At 38.8% G+C, this 20,481-nt stretch overlaps 1 protein-coding gene across 1 annotated transcript; it reads left to right on the top strand.

Moving 5' to 3' along the window:
- The first annotated feature begins 84 nt into the window (after positions 1 to 84).
- THOC1 (THO complex 1) lies at positions 85 to 19,168 on the top strand. Its single transcript, XM_029959385.1, has 22 exons — positions 85 to 111; positions 1,044 to 1,117; positions 1,223 to 1,283; positions 2,207 to 2,273; positions 3,273 to 3,391; positions 4,095 to 4,143; positions 4,606 to 4,701; positions 5,007 to 5,089; positions 5,343 to 5,414; positions 5,595 to 5,668; positions 6,270 to 6,378; positions 7,464 to 7,595; positions 8,879 to 8,979; positions 10,107 to 10,173; positions 10,343 to 10,393; positions 11,024 to 11,094; positions 12,371 to 12,466; positions 12,768 to 12,833; positions 14,796 to 14,879; positions 15,095 to 15,242; positions 16,685 to 16,763; positions 18,710 to 19,168. Exons 1-22 carry the CDS (start codon positions 85 to 87, stop codon positions 19,003 to 19,005), a joined length of 2,022 nt encoding a protein of 673 aa, XP_029815245.1. The 3' UTR covers positions 19,006 to 19,168.
- The last annotated feature ends 1,313 nt before the right edge of the window (positions 19,169 to 20,481 follow it).

Here is a 20,481-nt window from a genome sequence, read left to right as displayed (position 1 = left end):
GCCTCTGGGCCCGGCCGGGGCTCCCGCCGAGGAGCGGCCCGGGCGCTCCTTCAAGGAGCTGAGATACAGGGTGTGAGAGTGAGGATGGGGCCGCACACCGGCCCAGACAAGGCGGGGATCAGCCTTTAGAGTAACATAAATTAATGCAAAATACAGTTTTTACATTACTGTAAAAATTTACAGTATGCAAAATGTAAATTTTAAATTAATGTAAAATACATTACAGTGTGGTCCCCGCAGCAAAAACGTCCGGGCATGTTGCTTTTAGCTCCTTTGCGCCTCTGCTGAATGGTGCTTTTCCCTTGCCGGTGCAGGGGAGCTGGGTGTGTGCCCAGGCCTCTGGATCCCTTCGTTTGCGGCTCAGTTTGTAGAACAAGGGGATGGGCTTTGCACAGAAGTGGTCGAGGCACAGGCGCTCGATCCATTAGATCAATTTCGTAACAGGAAGTAGTAATGTTTAGACCATCTTGTTAAGCAGGACTCATGTGCTCTTCAACGTTTTCATAAACAACCTGAGCACAGGACTGGAAGGGATACTAAGGAAGTTTGCAGATGATACACAGCTGGGAGCTGTTGACTCCCTTGAGGACAGAGAGGCTCTCAGGCACAGGGTGCAGTTCTTGGGGCTGTCTGTGCGGGGCCAGGAGGGGGACTCGATGATCCTTGTGGGGCCCTTCCAACTCAGAATATTCTGTGATTCATGTCCCAGATCACCACAACCACCTGAAGCTGTATGTGTGGGACGTGAGACTGTGGTAGATACAGCATTGGTCACAACAGTGTGTTCCTCTGTGTTTCCCTTAGAGATACTATTTTCACCACATTGTTAGCCCAGGTTTGAGGTGTGATGCTCTACCAGCTCACATACCTAATTTCCTGTGCGCTTGTTATTTACCCTTCTTGTTACGAAGTTCCTGCTGTAAACTGACACATGGGGTGTGGTAGAAAGATTCCTTAGTATTTCTCTCCACTGTCAGAGGAAGGAGGACATCCTTTTGGTTTTGTGCCGGTTTTGTAGCTTTTCTTTCTTTGCATTTTGGTAGACATCCACCAGAGAGGCTCTGATTAACGACAACATCAAGCCGTTGTTGAGCGCATTTAACCAGGTTCCTGGGAGGTAAGTAAATGTCACTTGCTTTTTAAAAAGTGCCTATTCGGATAGCTTTTGGTAATCTTGTCCCTAATGGTTGTTACTAACTAAGGTGGAATGTTTGCATTTCAGTGAAAATGAGAAGAAGTGCACTTTGGATCAAGCTTTTAGAGTTGTTGTGGAAGAAGAAATAGTAAGTACTTTAAACTGCTGCAGCCCATCTCTTGTTGAACCTCAAATTTCTATTTGCAGGCTAATATACTAATTTAATAGCAACTTAGTATAAGAAAACACTGTTTACTAAAACAAACATGAACTATGTAGTAGTTAGGTAATTAAGATTGAATATGAATGGTTTAAAGAGATTGGTGGAATTTACAGACACCACACTATAGTGAGAGCTGTTGGCTGAGCCTTTTCCAGCAGTTCTTTGTAATGCTTGTGAAAGTCTGCTATGTCTTAAAATTCTAATTCGTAAATATGCATTTTTCTACAACTGTACTTTAAGAGTGGGTGGAAAGGGTAGGTTTAGATCAGATATTAGGAAGAAATTCTGCACTGTGAGGGTGGTGAGGCGCTGGCACAGGTTGCCCAGAGAAGCTGTGGATGCCCCATCCCTGGAAGTGTTCAAGGCCAGGTTGGATGGGGCTCTGAACAACCTGGTCTGGTGAAAGGTGTCCCTGCCCATGTCAGGGGGTTGAAACTAGATCATCTCTAAGATCTTTTCCAACCCAAACCATTCAGTGATTCTGTGATTTTTTACTAGCATGTAACAAAGCTGCCTTGTCAGCTTGTCAGAAAAGAAAGATGAAAGGAATCAAATAATATATGATCAAATTAAATACTTCATTGAAGTCTGAATGTTGGGTATTAATTTTCAGAGCTAAATGACTCTGCACATTAGGGTCTCTAGTGGCAGGAAGCATTCAGGAATGATTCCTCAGTAAAAACTTCATATAGTTAACTGACAGGTCAAATTTAATAGATAGTTGAAAGTTTGGGAAAGTTGAGCATCAGTATTTGTTTAAAATTTGCCTACTTGAAAACAAGAATTTTAGTTCTGTTAGATTAATTTAGGTCAGAATAGAGAAATTTAACACTCTTTTCTTTGTTTAGATAAACAAAGCCCCATGTGACAATCTCCTGGCAATTATATCTCTTGCTATTAATGGAGTCACAGAAGGTGAGCATCTTTCTTTTGAATTTGTTGGCGGTTTTAGAGACCATTTAGGGGAATTCTAAAATCATGATTTCTCTAAGTCATCTAGAGTGGCTAGCTTTTGTAATATGTGGCCCTTATGCTAGTGGTTATTAAGTTTGTTTCACAAGATAAATTACGTATAATATAATCAAATTGAGGTGTATGTGTGACATTTGTGTTGGAATCTTTCTTCTTTTTTTTAATAGAGAAAGATGCATGGTTTTGGCTGCAGCATGATTAGCATTTTGTGTCTTTGTCCACTCTAAAATGCTTAGATTTATCCCATCATAATTTCAGAGATGAGACCACTGAGGCAGTACACGACTGGGTTTTAGATATTTGAATCTGTTTCTGTAACTGTCTTTTGTGTCAGAAATCAGCGTGCTGATCTCTTCTGAAGTGTATTTTGCGCTCTTCACCTTGTTTATTTGTTCACATTACAGATAAAATACTGGTTTCTTTTAGTAGGTATAGCTGAACTACATGTATGTTTCATGAACTGTGGAATAACTTGACCTGTGATTACGAGGAATGCTGATACTGCCTACAAGCATGGATAGACAGACTTGGAGCACTACTTTAGCAGTGCTTTACTTGAGGAAAAGGCTCTCAGGCTTCATGGGTGGGTGCAGACTGACTAACTGTGGATTTAGAAGTCTGAAAGAGTTCACTTGCAGTCTGCAAACAGGTGCGACATTATTTCAGACTTTAGGTCTTTAGAACAGTTATTTTTTATTATTTGTTTTACATTAATGCAAAGCTCTTGTAAAGCTCATTTGAGTATGTCTGTATATAGAAATAGCTTTAATGAAAGTTCATGATTTAGCCCAAGCTTTTTGTTAGGGTTTATAGGAACCCAGGAGAACTTTTTTCTTACTTTTTTTTTTTTGTTTAATTTAATGTCCCTCAAGTGCCATGCATCTTTATTTTTTTGCATTTCAGTTCAAATTTGTTGAATAAAATATTCCCTGTTCCTTGTAGGTATCTGCACTGCATCAACTCCTTTTGTGCTTTTGGGGGATGTTCTGGATTGCCTCCCTTTGGATCAGTGTGACAAAATTTTCACTTTTGTGGAGAAAAATGTTGCTACATGGAAATCAGTAGGTATTTTTCCAAAATGTTATATAGTTTTGCCAAACCTTCTGTCTGCCTGACCCGTTTTTACAAATGGATTTTAACTGTCTTTGCATCTGACAGGTTAAGTGTCAGTAACTCTATAGGCAACACCTGAAAATCATTTCGCTTTCTCAGAGTTTTCCTAAGCTGCATTTTCTAACCAGGACTACTTCCCATAGTCATTAATTTAGGCTGCTTTGTTTCAGATAACATCGTGGCCCTTCATATTCACAAACTGTTCTTTATCATTAATTCAAGTATCTACCATTTTCTTTCTTCTGCTGCCAAATTACTAGTACTGTGAATGAAGTAGTGATTCAGTACTAGTACTGAATCTTTTGTGTGTGTGTTTTGCTTATTTGTATAATTAATACATGGAATAATAAAGGCAATGAGTGTAAAAATTAATGTGTTCCAGGAAAAAAACTGGATGCTCTTCTTACAGTTCATTGTCACATATGGTTTTTCTGTATGAAGGCTGGATTTAAATGTGTTTTATGTGACTGCTTATTTTATGCTGCCTTTTTGTGAAACCTGCCTGTTATCTAAGGGAAGACTTGAATTTAGAGTTATCAGTAGGAGTGACTCATATTTAGTCATAGCTTTTAATTGAATTAATATCTGCTCAAGAAGGTTCTAAATGTTCTAAAGGTTTTTAATGTTCTAAATACCTTTACTCTGTTTCAGAATACATTTTACTCTGCAGGGAAAAATTATTTGCTACGAATGTGCAATGGTGAGTTGTAGTTTTTCGGGGCATCGGGGAGGGAGAAGCAGAATTAAAGAACTTCCATTCTCAGCAAATGAAAGTGAATTTAATGATTCGATTTAAATTCAGATGTGTTCAATAAGTAATAAAGTTATAACTTGCATCACTCCACAGATATTCATGAGTCTTGCTAATTAACATAAAAGTCATTCTGGCCTCAGGGAACTCTTTCCATCAGTGGAGGTCATTATAGAAGAACAGGTTTCATTTGAACTTATATTTCATTGGTGTTAAAGGTGTTAGGAGGATTGGTAGAATGCATTTGGAAAAAATGTGTGATCTGAGAGAGTTACCAGCATTTAAATTTACAAATCTGAGCTTCCATTCATTAGCTCTGTGGGTCATGTAATTAACAAGGCTTGAATTCTATTGCATGAGAAATGAAAAAAGGAATAACTACTAATATCCTTTACTTTTTACAATATTTAGACCTCCTTAGAAGATTATCTAAGTCACAAAACACGGTCTTCTGTGGAAGAATTCAACTGTTCTTGGCTAGGTTATTTCCGCTTTCGGAAAAGTCAGGTGAGATTTTTTGTGTTGCATCACACTTAACATCTAAACAAGACTAAATATGCTCAGTCTTTTAAGTTTGTGATGATTGCAGACCAAATCCAGTTGGAGAAGATCACTTTGCACTTGTATCTTAGTTCTTGTCTCTGTCCTTGTTATTGTGACTTTCATTTGCTTTGGTTTCAAACACAAGCTTTGAATGCTTGTGAGAAGCTTGGAATACTGAGAATTTAGTGTCAACATCTCATAAACAATCAACTGAATTAACAGACTTGGGAATTTCAAAGCTTCTAAGACTGACCCTATGTTTTTCACAGGACTTAACCTGCAGAGTCAGTTTAACCTGGAAAATGTCACTGTTTTCAATACCAATGAACATGAGAGCACTCTGGGACAGAAGGTGAAAATTCCTATGTCATTTTTCACTCATTCTGCAGTAAACATGTAAGATTGTTTGCACAAAAACGTGCTACTCTGGTTAATGGTTGGGACTGTATGTTTGTCACTTGGTTGTCCCTCTTCCAGGCCGAGCTGTTGATCTGGGACATGGGCATGTTACCTGGTACATTAAACTGTGCACTTTGAGGGGAATAAGGTTGATTAGATTGTGAGCAAAAAGCAGTGTCACTTACTGTACAAAGTTTTCCCCACAGTGTACGGAGGATAGAGCAGTCCCTTCAGCTTTTTCCAGGAGAAGTCAGGCTGTCGTTGCAAAGTTTAGTAAGGTATTAAGACAAGAATTTGTTGCACATTATATGGTAATAGTACTTAAGAGATCTTTTGAGTTACAAGCTTAAGCTTTCTGATCTAAAGTGTAATAGTATGTTTATAAAAAAGAACACTGTGAGAACTGTATCCAAATTGTGGTGGTATTTCATAAGTTTTAAATTATTTTTTCCTGTTAGCACGCTGAGGAGAGAGAAGAAGGAATGGACGTAGAAGAAGGTGAAATGGGAGATGATGAAGCACCAACAAGTTGGTGAGTTTACAGAAATTTTAAAAATTTAAACGAAGCTTTATAAAGTGAAAGTGAAAAGCTGTTTGGGAAATATCTTTAGATGTTGTGGTCAGAATTCTCCTTACCTCCTGCCCTCTCAAGATTATTTAATCAGTTAAAGAGACCTGGCAGTGGTTTAACTGTTTAAGTGGAGTTGCCTAGAGGAGAAAAAAATGTACAGATTTGAAAATGTTGCATACCCCATCTTAGTACCACTCTGGTTTTGACAGTTTTCCAAATTCCCTTGACAACACTTGTGATAAGATGTATCCAGGGATTTTGAATACATGCTGTATATGCTTTTGGGAGAAAAGGCTGTACTCTTCTTCATTCCCCAGATAGTGAAAAATTCCTAGGATCCCTTTTTTGTACTATTTTTGCTTTTATGGTGAGAAAGTAGCAATAGACTGGATGGAAAACTCTTTTAGGGACAAATTCTAAGTTACAGATTTCTCTGTAAGGGTTCACTACAGACTCATTAATTCACTTCCAAAATGAATGATATTTTCTGGGCTTGTGCATTCCTGAATGGACTTGAATTTAGTATATCACTTTCAATATGTTTTTGTTTTTTTTCCCACAGTTCCATTCCAATAGATTATAACCTGTATAGAAAATTCTGGTCACTTCAGGATTATTTTAGGAATCCTGTGCAGTGCTATGAGAAGGTGTCATGGAAAACTTTCCTTAAGGTAATCTGAGTAGATGCTTTCAACCATTCAGCCTAAGTAAAAGTCATTGTTTATAGGGGTGGCAGAGTGACTGTGTAAGCACAGAACAGTTCAAAGGCCTTTGGAAAATGCCACTGAAAAATGATAGTGCATGAGGAAGTGCATTTTGCTGTTTTCTAAAGTGAGCCTTTGACTGTAAACAGTGTATTAAGATGTACAATAAACCCCCTAATATAACTTGTGTAAGTCAATAACAAAAAGACTTCACATGTTGCAACAGTGCCACAAGTACCTTTTTTGTGATTTATCAGCTGCAAAAAGCAGAACTTGAGGGTTTGGGTTTTTTTTTACTCTGAGCAGATAAATAGCCTATCTAGCTCTTACTTTTGAATAGTCATATTGATCCCAGTGGGATTCTGAATATTGGTTTCTAGTGAAGCAAATCTCTTTACAGAAGCAATGACTTGAATGTCCCCTTCAGCTAGCTGTTTCAGTTTTGCTTAGTATGAATATTGAGGATGATTTATTGCTAAGCTACTGTTCCTTCACAATTTGTCACTCAGTGTTTATTTAATAGCAAGAAGCCTAGGTTTTTTTAATCTTCATTTTCTGTGTTCTGATAATAAGAGGTGACATCTTTTCAGACATCCTGATATAAATCTAGTTAATGAGATCTACTACTAATGGGGTCAAAAAAAAAAAAAAACCAAACCACACAAAACCACCACATGTGCAGTTCAAAAACTGAAGAAGGCCAGTCTTAAGTCTTTCAGATGAAATTTTTTAATTAATGTAGCACTATCATCACATGAACCTTTTTTCTTCATGACATCTAAACAACAAAGCAGTTGTGCGCTGTTCACAACCCAAAATTGTGTTTCTTAGCATATTTTAAATATTCATATGATTAGATATTCTGATATGATAACACTTTCACTGTCATTTGTGTTCAGAAAGGTCCTACATTTTGGTAGCAAATGTGTTGTTTCAATGGGCTGGTAGCAAGTTTACAAATCATTTTACTTGCTTGGCATTAAGACTAGAGTAGTTCTCTAACTACAAAGGTTTTGTATGATTTTCATGTGGTAAATAACTCTGTTTCATAGTACTCAGAAGAAGTTTTGGCTGTGTTCAAAAGTTACAAGTTGGACGACACTCAGGCTTCCCGAAAAAAGTTGGAAGAACTAAAAACAGGAGGAGAACATGTATATTTTGCAAAGTTCCTAACTAGTGAAAAGGTATGTGATTACTCTTCTCAGAATCCCAGGCTAGTTGAGGTTGGAAGGAACCTGTGTCTAGTTCAGCCTCCCTGCTCAAAGCTCTCAGCTGGAGCAGTGGATCAGCACTGTGTCCAGTTGGGTTTTGAGTGACTCCACAGATAGAGACTCTGCAGTTTCTCTGAGTATCCCATTACACTGTTTGATCACTTTATTTAGATAGATATATTTTATTCTTTTTGGTTTGCCTCTTTTAATTAATGATTCAGGGACTTCTATTTGTGTAATAAGAGTCTGCAGTAAAGCTGACATTTGTTTATTGCATTTCATTTGTAATGGTGCACTTATAAAAAGAGGTTAAAACAGAGTAAATACTTAAAGATCTGTTTGTTGCCTTTAGAATTACATTTTCAAAACTTGTCTGATGTGCTAACTATATTTTCTGCTCCATAATGGTCCTGTTTAAAATTGCTTTCAAAAATATCTTGAGAGGGTTTTATTCTGTTACTGTAAATCCAAAATTACAGCGCTCTATTGAATTTAATCCTAAAATCGTTGTCTTCTTTTTGGAATACTATGTAACTTGAACTTTTAAATGCGTGCATTAGTAGATGACAGAAAGGGAATCTCGGTGCAGCATGAGTTTTTCTGGACTAGAAGAGTGAGTAAATTCATCATAGGTCTTTGACCTATATATTGACAATTTTTAAATAATGTGTTATAGAAGATACAGAACCTAATTAACACCCAATAGTCAAAGGCCTTTTTCTTCAATTGTTCACTTTGTATGATCTATCATGCTGCAACATACAGGATAGAAACCAAGCAGTGTGTCACTGTGCAAGCATTGATGAGAGTGAATACTTCTGTGGTAGCCAAATCCACATGTTGTAGTGAGTAGTGCATAGGAAAAGGGAATGAGCTGTCCTTCAGCTGCATGAAATATCTGAATATTTGTTTTTCCAAAATCTTGTTCACTTCCAAGTCAATGTTGTTAAATCCAGCACTATAAAATTGTTAAACAAAAATCTAGGGATACTTTTACAGGAAGTTCCTCATGCTTTCAAAAAAATGATTTAATTAGAAATTTTGATGCCCTTTCCTAAAGTGTGCTAGATGACAGTTTACCCATCTTAGTACCTAATGAAGGGCTGTCATGAAAGTACAGGTGATGCTGAATAGACTTATCATGATCTTGTTGTAAAAATAGTCCCCGTGGAGTTTATCAAAAACATTTGGTGTATTTTTACGCTTACGCATGTTTAGTCTCATTAATGTGTAATTCTTTTGTTGTGGTTGTTTAGCTGATGGATTTACAGTTGAGTGACAGTAACTTCCGGCGTCACATCTTGTTGCAGTACCTAATACTGTTTCAGTATCTAAAGGGACAGGTCAAATTTAAAAGGTAATGTAAAAATATTTCGTGTTTTGGGGATGGGGAACTAGAAACTTGGAGATAAACCAAAATAGAGTTTGTGTACTTGTTCTGAGGTTCTTGTGAAACTTGGAGCCTTGGATTGGTAAATACAGGGAGGAGACTGTCTTTGGCAGCAGCAAGTTGTTAGACCAGTGCAAGTTATCTGTGTGTGGCATCACTTTGAATTTATATTGACTCTGTAATGTGACATTGGTTGCTGATTTGTTTTTTCCTAGTGTGCTACACAATTCTAAATTAGCAAGAAATAACAATGGTGATTGTTGCTTTTATATATTCATACATACGTACATATATATATATATATATATAAGCATATATATGTTGCATTTATTTATATATAACAGGACAGAACCAAACCCTATATTTTCCTAATCTCAGTGTTATGCTGAAGAAAATTCTACGTCTCTTCATTTCCTGTGCCCTTGGCCATATGTGTGTATAATGATTGACATTATTAACAAAGCAGCTTTCTTTCACCTGCAGTATGCTGCTTTTTATAAATAGCTTCTAAAGAACTTTGTAAACTAGGTTAGGATCATCATCCTAATTCTATAGATTATTTACCAAGGCAGTCCAATGCCAGAGAAGGAATGGAATTCAGGTCTTCTGAATTGCAGTTCAGTCCTGTTAAGGTGACAGTCATTTCAATCACAGTTTATTAAAATGTTCATTAAAAGCAGTGATCAAGGATGGTATGAGATACAAATGGTGTGTATATATATATGTATGTAACATTTGGTGATATTTTTTTTTGAGGTAAGGCTTTTCATTGTCCCCATTTGCTGTGCTTTGGGTCCAACATCAAGGTGTGGTCTAGAATCACACAAATGGACTTCCTATTGGATGAATCTAAACCTTGACAGTAAATTCCCCAAGCAGAACTAATTAATTCCATAAATTCCATAATAAATGGACTAGACCAGAGCAAATTCAAAGCATTTTTTTTCAGATCCCCTCAGAAGGTATGTAGTGTAAATAATGTGTCCTCAACACTATTTTGATGTGTAGTAAACTCTTAAAATTAAAAAAAAAAGAACAAAACCCAGGTGATTTAATGACACTTTTTGGTGTGTTGTTTTGTTTTTCAATTCTAGTTCAAACTATGTTCTAACAGATGAACAGTCTCTTTGGATAGAAGATACTACAAAAGCAGTTTACCAGGTTGGTACAGTGTCTACTTATATAAAACTGGCATGGAAGAATATTTAGCATGTAATATTGTATCAGCCACCTTTGAAGCAGTAACCACCATTTTCTTTGGGCTTTTTTTCCTACACATTCTGCTATGGATATAATGCAAGAGGTTCACTTTTCTTTCTCCTATTCATAGCTTCTTTCAGAAAATCCTCCAGATGGGGAAAGGTTCTCAAAAATGGTAGAGGTAAGTACTTTAATGCCTGTCTGAACAAAGTCTGTTTAGCATATAAAAAAGCAGTTTCAGCTTGAACTAGCTTTTGGAACACAGGTGTTATATCTGCGAGAACTTCTGCCTCATCTCAGTAAAAAAAGGTCTCATCGTTTTATTTTGTAGTTGTATTTTTCCCATGCTTTCTTTAATGCTCTTTTCTTCCTTTTCCTGGAGAGAAATGGAAATATGCATATATATGCATGTGTACATACAGGAGAGATTGGTTATTAAAAATTAAGAAATCCTTGCAGACAGGAGTGCAGTGCCCAAATACATGGAAATAAGATAAAAGCGAAATTTAAAAAAAAAAGTTGTCTTCTTGCTTTCCTTTCTTTCTTTACTTTGACTGCATCTATTTTCTTGTTTAGACTAGGAGAAATAAAGCCTTTCCTGCAGTTATTGAAGAGAGGAGATATACCATTTTTGAATAAATTAAACCAGGTGTCAAAGATTATACTGATGACCTTCAAAAAAGTGACTGAAATACACAACCTATAACCAAAGTATTCCCCTTGATTTTAGTAGCTCAGTTAAAAACTTTGGAGTCAACTCCAAAACTGATTATGACTCTAATAATGTGCAATACTTTCTATGTTTCTCCAGCATATATTAAATACTGAAGAAAACTGGAACTCATGGAAAAATGAGGGCTGCCCAAGCTTTGTTAAAGAAAGGTAACTGTATTGCAAAGTAGAAGCTTTTTGCTGCTTGTTTGAAATGGTGGTTCCCTTCAAAATATGGTACCCATGGTTCATAGGAGTGCTAACCATTTGCAAAACTTTGAGATTTGTGTAGTTGCCTGTCCCTTCAGTGTGTGCAGAAGGCTCTTAGATTTCTGCCAAAAGTCTTAAGGCTTCCACTGTGTCAGGGAAGAAGTGGTTATGGATGTGTGGGCTCTCAGGAGTGCATTCCTCACTGTCTCATGGCAACACTTTGTTGTACTGAGGAGACTGGAGCAGGTTACGTCCCCTCCTGCTTTTGGCAGACCCCAGGCTGAAGAATTTAGTGCCTGACTTTCCCATATACCATTTTGGATTGCCTCTAATGAAACCTTTGGCGTTATGGCTGTGGCAGGGCAGCATACCTGGAGTTTGTGCAACAGTTCTCTTATGCCATTTATGTATTAAGTTTGCCAGTTGGTGGTGATCACTTACCTGAAAGGTAGTGACAAGTGGCTTCACCACTGAGAGGTTTCCTGTGTAGTTCATTGGTAACTAGTGGCAAAACTCCAGATGTCTGCTAGACTGTCTTGAGAGGGGTGATCAAACATCCATCTTCCATCCTTCTTCATTGTACACACAGACTGTAGCCTCTTTGTGGTAAGGAGCATCTGGGTCGTTATCTTTTGAAGATTTCCTGTTATTGGAGAGATCAGGTGCAGCCACCTCTTCATGACTTAAGCTGTTTGAAGAAAAAGGGAGGGAGACTGTGAGAAGAGAGAAATTACTGTTGCAGGGGGCTTGTGAGGAAGTACAACTATGAAATTTGACTTTTGTAAATATTCTCCTGTAGATCTTGTCCAGAGTTTCAGCTTGGGTAGGTCTTGCCCTAACCTCAGTGGTCTGGGATCTCCATTCTCTGATCCCATGAAATCAAGTGCAGCTGGGGAAAGAGACTTTGCAGTCATAGAGCAGATGATCCCAGGAGCAGAGTAGATCATACTTATATGTGCTGCTGGCACAAATGTGATTTCCTTCTTTTTCTGTACTGGGACTCTGATAGACCTTTGCATTTGTGAGTGAACTAATTTTGGTGTGTGGCAGATTCCTTTCCTTATCCTTACTTTGCCTTCTGTCTCCTCTTCCCTCCTGCCTCCTTCCACTGGAGACTCACAGTCCTTCTGATTACTTTTATTATGATTTAACTTAGCACCATCTGAAGGTGAAATGGATTTATTTTGCTCTCGGAATATTTGTGGTTTGATACTAAAGAGCATCCTTTTTTGTTTAGACCTCCTGATTCTAAACCAACAAGACCTGTGAGAAAGAGGCCAGCTCCAGAGGACTTCTTAGGAAAAGGATCAAACAAAAAAATCCTTATGGGGAAGTACGTTGGATTTTTTTTTTTTTCTTTACAGGGTTTCTGTGTTTGGGTTAGTTAGTTGGTTTTGGGTATTTTATGGGGTTTTTTTTCCACTCTTCATTTTTTTCTATACAGTAATTTTTAAACTTCCTTACTTTGGAACCACCGGGAAAGAACAGCTGAGGGATATATCATTCTTTTAAAACTTGCAATAGGGTTCCTTTCCTTATAGCTCTCTTGTAGATCCCTTTTAAACAGTGTGTAAGTGTGGAATGACAGAATGATGAATGTGGAGTTTAATGTGTGTTTGTGCTTCCCTTGTCAGCGAGGAACTGACCCGCCTTTGGAATTTATGTCCTGATAACATGGAAGCTTGTAAATCTGAGAGTAGGTAGGTAAAAAAATGGGTGTGTCATTGTCTAAACCTGACTTTAAGCACTTTAATTAGATAATTACAATTGTTACAAAATTAGGAAAAGGAAAGTATACAAGGTGATCTTAGGAGGTGTGTCATTTCACTGTGTCTTGAGAGAAGTTGGTTGTATGAATCTTTGTCTTGAAATCCCCTTACAGTTTTCTTTGCTTCTTCTAGTGTTTATGCTGTCAGTAATTTTCATTGCTTAGTAAAGTAAAATCTAAGCTAAAAACCAGATGAAAACTCCCGTTTTGTAGAGCACGACTGTATAATTAATTACCTTATATAATGAAGGAAGATTGCCAAGTCTGGCTCTAATGAAGTTAGCATGCTATTTGGCTATGATTTTCAAGTAGGCCTGTGCTTTGAACAATGCTAGATAAGAGGAAATTGGCTGGCAGGCATTGTTCCAGTGCATACCGGATCTACTCATGCTGCAGAGGTAGAAGAACACAATTATTGGTTGTCCCTTCTGCTTGCACAATTGTAGGAAATACTTAAAATGTACTCTGCTACCTAATTTTGTTACAGATAACAAAATCCCTTTCTGTGCTCACATAATACCTAGTAAGAAAATTTGGAAAAGGAATGGGACAGTTCCCAAAGAGAGCTCTTCTAGTAGTGGCTGTAAAGTCTGATTGCCTGCGGAGAGCTGCTAACTGTGCAGATGTCCTGAGTGGAGGAATTGCTTTTCCAGAGGTTTAGAGCTTTGCAGAGGAAGTGCTCTCCTTTCTTGTGAGCTGAGTTGTACAGGAAGGCCTCTGACAGGATACTTGTCTGTACTAGGCCAAGGGCTGAAGGTGAAGTTGTGTTTGAGTCCAAATCTTTTGATTCCCCATGCATGATTGTATTGTGCTACAATGTCTTTCCCTAAAAATAAAAAAAATTAAAAAACCTAAACAAATGGAGGTAAACCAAAAATGCATGCCATAGTAAACAGGAAAGAGAAAATCCCATGGGGTCTGGATTCAGTGCCAAGTTTTATTACAGACTTCATGACTGCATGTGGTCAAGTGAATGTAGCTTTTTGCTTTGGTTCCTCACATCTCCCTTCAAATGGGGTAATACTTCCTTTCCTGTCTTTTCAGATGGTTGTTTTGGGGATAACATAGCAGGACTCAAATCAGATGGGTTTTCAAGGTGCTGGCTTTAGTTCCAGTGATAGTGCTACACTTAAATCATGCATGGGGCACTGCTGCCCTGGGCAAAACACGTTTTTCAAAACCAAATTGAATTTATAGACCAGTGTGCTTTACCCCCTGCTCCAACTAATTACTAGAATCCCTTGCAGAAGTAGATGTATCTCTGTCAGCCTTAGGCAGCAGAAATACAGATCAGTATGAGCTTGCTTTGCACCTCTGAGAATTTTGGCTCACAGTAACCTACAGCTCTTATGTGTCTCTGGCCTTTAGCCTTCACAGCAGCAAACTGTCCTGATCGTTGGAAATATCATTTCTATTCTTTTTTTTAGGTCAGGGTTCCTTTTGTGCTGGTTTAAATACCTGTCAGAAGAAACCACAAGCTGTTCCAAGAGCAGATGGAACTGAAAGGGGGTTGGGGGGGATCGCCATGTTTTACTGATCCTGTCAAATCTCACAAAACTAACAACCATTTTAGACTCCTGAGCACTTGTGAGCTTTGTGAATGCTGTTGACAGATGTTGATGTCACCTTTTGGTATGGCAGAAGGTTTAAATGTATAATAACAGGCAGTGCTAGTGACTGCTGTTACACTGCAGTGGTTATTCAGTAAATAAATTTTATAGAAACATATCAAACAGAGTCTTTGCTAATTTGCAGTTGTTAAATTTGAATGGGTTGGTTTGAGGATTTTTTTTTTCTTCAGTGGATAAGCTTGAGATGTGTATGAAGGAACTGAAAACCAGCTATTTTATAGTAGATTGTGAAGCGTATTAAAGCTTCTTATTTAATTTTTTAGGGAATATATGCCAACGTTGGAGGAATTTTTTGAAGAAGCTATTGAACAAGCAGACCCTGAAAACATGGTTGAAAATAAGTATAAGTATGTTGATCTTCATGTTTCACTTGATTTTGATCTCTCATGTTTAGATTGTTAAAGAAAACAGACTGTTGTCGGCAATACTAATATCTGTGCAGGACTCCAGTAATGCACAAAAAATTTTTACATTTGGACAGAATTATATTAATTTCTAAATGTCTCAGATCTTTTTTTTTGTGCTTTTTTTAGATGCCAACCAAACTTGTGCTTTATTGTAGGGCTGTGAACAATTCTAACTATGGCTGGAGAGCACTGAGACTTCTGGCACGCAGAAGTCCCCACTTTTTCCAGCCAACAAACCAACAATTCAAGAGTTTACCTGAATATCTAGAAAACATGGTAATCAAATTAGCCAAGGAGCTGCCCGTAAGTAATATTATCCTATAATAATAAATTCTGAATTCATTTGACTTCCTGATTGTTCCTCTGCAGTTCATTTGGTACATGCGAACATAGAGGGGGAAAAAAAAAACAAACAGGAAAAAATTTTGTACACTAAAGTAAAAATTAGAAATAAAATTAGTGTAATCTGTGAAGATCCCAGTAACACTAAACTGAAAAACATTGAGTAACCAAGTAAGTGCTGAGCCCTGCCTTGTATTCTGTGGAAAAAAACCCAGCTGTGGCAATCCCGTTGGTAGGCAGGAATGTGTTTGTGCCCAGCTACTTGGGTTCTGAGTTGCAGTGCAAACCACGTTTATGGAAGGTCTAAGCCAGTGTTATGGCTCATGAATATACTGGGATGGCAGGAAAAGGGGCAGTGTGGGCAGCTGAAAGTACTGTGCTAAGTGTTACCAGAGCTTTACAGCAAGGTTTGCCAGAGCTCTTCTGTCAGCTCCCTGACTTTTAAAATATGTAAAATAAAAATAGGCCTTGTGAAGCTGTAAATTTAAGGCACTAATCCTTTCCGTGTTCAATAGTACAAATTTGAGTCCAGGGAGGGGCCTTTCAGATCATTTTATACACAGTGATATACACAGGCCAGCAGTGTGGAAAGAGGTGTTTTCTAAACCTTTGAGTTAGCACAAAACCCAGCAATTTCTTGCAGATATGAACTGCTGCCTCTGTATTGAGACCTTCCTTGTCTGTAATGGGAAAGTACTGAGGTGTAAAGGTTTGATTGCAGTATATAGGTTTCTTGTTTGTCCAGCCATCAGAGTTAACGGTATGCTAATAGCAGGTTTAGAAAAAATGCGGGGAGGGGAAATGTGTTGTGATTTGTTTAATGCATTAAGATGTCAGCGTATGCAATATTCCTGATGGTGTTACTGTCATGTACCAAATATTATGGCAAGAAGCACATAAGGCCTATGGCTGAAATGTAGAAAAAGAGGAAACTATTTTACTGATGAGTAGCTAAATCAGAGACTGAAAAGTTTCTTGTTTGCATATTTGTTTGCCACCTTCCAGAGGTTTGAAAGTATCAAAACTTTGGGGAATTCTCAAGTGAGGAATAAAATTGGTGAAGAATAGTTTTTTTAAAAAAACATGTTCATCAGTAGTGGCCTCCAAGTTTGTTGCTTGGGTTTTTTTAAGCAAGTAAGTAATAAAGCTCACTATGTAATGCTTAGTTTTGTTATCCTGTGAAGTCAGTGAATACTTTTATTAGGTTTTTTAGTTAGAAATATCTTTTATTAGAGCATTTGTTACTGGTGTTTTGGATGCAGGAGACTGTGGGGTAATTTTTAATTCTCATGTGGGATCATGTCAGGTTTTCCATTCTAACACACATCTCAGAGACAACCAGAGAGCTGTAAAATTTCTCTAATACAAAATTCATCCAGTGATGTTTAGTTCTTTCATTGTAGCCTCCTTCTGAAGAAATAAAAACAGGCGAAGATGAAGATGAGGAAGATAATGATGCTTTATTGAAGGAAAACAATGAAAGTAAGAGCATGCAAATGCAATGTTTTCAGTCTTTTCAGTTTTTCTCTTGATGTATATTGTAGAAGCTGTGTTTAAACATAGTTTCTACTGAGGGCCCCATTGCTTCTGACTTGAACCAGCATTCGTACCAAAAAGTGCAGCCTTTTCAGGACACGGGGCACCAGTAGCAACCTCCCAGGCTCGTGGCCTGCAGTGCTGAAAGCATCCAACTTGTTGCATTAGCAGTTTGATTAGGAGCCTCTTTCACCTCTTCTGCTATGTGGTGTGTGTTTACATTGTCAATAGGTGTTTACAGCTGAAATGCCAGTATTGCTGTGTAAAAGCCTACCTGAGCACTCCTTTCCTCTCTTTCCTGTTCTCTCTGCCCTCTAATTGCCAGGCTAACTGCTTCCCTATAGTCCCTGTTGGGGTGGGTAGTTATGGGACTTTCAAAAATGGATATATTCCAACTCTGAGTTCTTTACTTCCTCTTCATTTAAAATATCTCAAAGGCAAAAGCTTCTCTGTGAGAAGAGCAATCTTCCTAACAGATATCATCCCTTGCTCATTCCCCTTCACGAACCATTCCGTTTGTCTCTTGCCTGTAACCTTGGTATGTCTTGCTCCCAGGTGTCCTTCTCCATCTCCTTTGTCTGTAAATCTGCCCTTTTCCATCCTCATTCATGCCTTCATCTCACAACACCTTCTCCCTTGCGTGTTGTAATTTCATGTGCCAGCTCCTGGATCCAGCGTGGGCAGGTGGGATATGCAGGTCGTGGAAACCAAACACTGGGTACCTCTGGCAGTTTTGTTGAAGGCTTTTTCCTGTTAGTGGAAAACCTTTGGGCCTCTGTGAATCTCTGTTCTGTTGCCCTTTTCCATCCAGCACTTGACCTTTTCCACAGTCTCCTTGCCAATAGTAGAGAAGTTCTCTTTAGCTTAATGCTAATTAACACAGCCTTGGTGGTGTCACTGTGTGGGATTTACATCTTTCTTTCAATATTGTCTTAAAGCAAAGATGGCAGAGCTGTGGTCTGCTGTACACCACTGTGCTTAGACTTAAGAGAAGTCATCTGAGGGCTTTTGTTGTCCGGGATCTTCCATCTTTTCCCCTTGATGTAGTGACTTGAGTTCAGATAAATGAGTGTGACTGATAAGTACTGGACAGAATTGAAACTTCTGCTCCATGCCAGCTGGCTCTTCAGGTGGCACAAGGGTGAGATATTTAATAAAAATTAAGAATATGATTAATTTCTATATGTAAGTAATTCAGTCTTTGGGTTTTTTCTTTAAAACTGTGAAATAAACACAGGTGGTAAGCCACAGATTGCAGACCATGATAAGCTATGAATGTGCAAACCCACCTGTGTAATCACTGCAGCACTTGGCTTTTCAGCAGAGCATAGTATTCCATGATTTTTATCTCAATGCCAGAATGACAGAAAATTCCTTAAAGTACTAACTACACACTAAAGTTACTGTTACAGTCCTCCTGCCAATAGGAACATGAGAAAAAAGGGAGGGAAATGGGGTTTTTTACCTAGGTTAACTTTGACTAAAGTGACTAAAAAGTTCCAGAAGACAAATAGTAAAGATTGCTCTGTATTTTAATGTTATAGTTGACTTGTGTTGAGTACTGTAGTCTGCCTGTAAAAATTTGTGTTTTCGTTTGGAGGAAGTAGTTCTGATGTAGCAATTCTCTCTCAGTATAACAGGAGATAACACAAAAAGCAAGATTTTCTTTATCACAGGCAATAAGGGACATTCCTCTTGAAACCCAGGTAATAATACATCTGTAAAAACCTGCTCTCGGAGCTCGAATAGGTTTTAACAACCACAGGAAAGGCCCGAGTCAGTCTGTCAGTAAATAAACAGAAAATTTATACTGGGGCAGATCAGGGTAGATTAATTTGCAGTGTCTGGACATGTTCCATATGTCTGACTGATTCCTTCTCTTTTTCCTCCAGGTCCAGAGGTACAACGGGACAAAGCCATGACGGGCGAACAGATTGAGTTATTTGCGAATAGGCTTGGGGAGCAGTGGAAGGCCTTGGCCCCCTACTTGGAAATGAAGGATTCTGATATCCGGCAGATTGAGTTGGACAGCGAGGATGTGAAGATGAGAGCTAAGCAGCTGCTGGTGGCCTGGCAGGATCAGGAGGGTGCACATGCAACTCCTGATAACCTGATCACGGCGCTGACCAAAGCTGGGCTAAGTGACCTTGCCGAAAGCCTGACCAACGATACCGAAGGCAGCAGCTAACTCGCTTCAGCTGCCCAACTTGCTCTTTGACTTGGGGGGCTGGGGGTGTCATTAATTGTGACTGTTCTGGTGGTTGTCATTGATAATTGTTACTATTGTTGCTAGGTAACAGATTTTTGATAGGTATTTTTTGTTCAGGAAATGATAAAGCTTTTTAATAATACTGTAGGATTGTCCGGATTTTCTGAGAAAAGGATTAGTCATCCCAATCCATAACTGGGAAGCTTTGTCTTCGGTGGTGGAAACATAAAAGGGAGGATGGAGAAGCAGCTTTCAGTGCAGGCTGCGGGAGGGTTTGGCACCAGCAGAGCTCAAGTCGCTCCCGTTGGACAGAGCAGCCTCTCCAAGTGCCTCTGCCTTTGCGTGGTTTCTCAGAGCAGGGTGGGACTGTGTGTCAGGGACTTCTGAGTCACCCTTTGGGTGATGGGGAACTGCAGACTATCAAAACATACCTGTTATAGGTAAAATAAGAGGGTAGTGATGGAACTCCAAGTCACAGCATTGACTTCCAGTGAAGTGCTGTTGTCCCACTTGCCCGCTGAAGAACTGGTTCTGTCTGAACCTTAATTAGGTGATCGAGAGGTTCCATGCTTATTTTTATTAGTGATTATTTTTAGCCTCTCCATGTGTTTGGCTATGTAGGAACTCCCCTGAGTCATGGGGAACATGGTAACTTTTTGTCCCAGGTTACTGTGAAGTGACAGTTTCATTTTAAGGACATGGCTGTCTGTAGATGAGTACAAGCCGTTTTCCCTCAACGAGTGGGAGATTTTTGTAGTATCAAGTGGCAGCTGGCTACAACTTGTTCTGTGGGTATTTCTTGTAGTGTTTCTGCCATTCACCGACATCTCTCTGATTTATGAGTGTTTGGCAGACTACATACCACTGAACTCCTCTCTGTATTGTTTCAGCTATTAAATCACAGCTGTGAATTTCTAGGGTGGTGAGATGCCACCTCAGAAGCGAGTTCCTGTCTGCAGTGCCATTGATGAGAGCTTTGTGCCTGCTGCCCCACTTCGGATTTAAATGTGTTAGGAATGTGAATGCTGGGTCCTGGGGTGAAGGTTAGTAGGGGCCAAGATACAGGAGTTATTGGAAATAATGGCCCGTCTTGCCTCCCGCTGCAGGTACAGTTTGGTAGAATCTACATCATGTAACAGTTTCACTTGGTTAATTTTAAGGCAGAGAAGAACCACCTGTGAAGGCCACAGCTGATGCCACTGTCCCCAGGGAAGGATAAAAGAGGGGCCCCCTCCTAGCAAGTGAGGCACAGGCAAACTCAGCCCTATAACAACAAAAGTGAAGGTATTTCATATGAATATGGACCAGCTGTCCCAGAAGAGACTGGGACACATCAACACTGGGTGAGTGTGGTGATGGCCTTGATAGTGCTTTTCTTGATTGTGTTGGCTGTTTCTTTTACTGCAGTCACACTGACTCACAGTTAGTTACTAAAGAAGTTCTTGTAAGTAAGCA

The sequence above is a fragment of the Manacus vitellinus genome, unplaced genomic scaffold (genome assembly GCF_001715985.3).
Source record: "Manacus vitellinus isolate BGI_N305 unplaced genomic scaffold, ASM171598v3 scaffold_1_pilon, whole genome shotgun sequence".
NCBI classification, from domain to species: Eukaryota; Metazoa; Chordata; class Aves; order Passeriformes; family Pipridae; genus Manacus; species Manacus vitellinus.
The sequence above is the reverse complement of the archived record's forward strand: the minus strand, read 5'-3'. Positions and strand labels throughout refer to the sequence as shown.

Bases quoted from the DNA above. Each gene is read 5' to 3' on its own strand.
- THOC1 (XM_029959385.1), top strand. From the start codon at position 85: ATGGGGCCGCACACCGGCCCAGACAAG. The intron at 8,980-10,106 runs GTAATGTAAAAA...TTTCAATTCTAG, and splicing joins GGACAGGTCAAATTTAAAAG to TTCAAACTATGTTCTAACAG. The intron at 15,243-16,684 runs GTAAGTAATATT...CTTTCATTGTAG, and splicing joins AATTAGCCAAGGAGCTGCCC to CCTCCTTCTGAAGAAATAAA.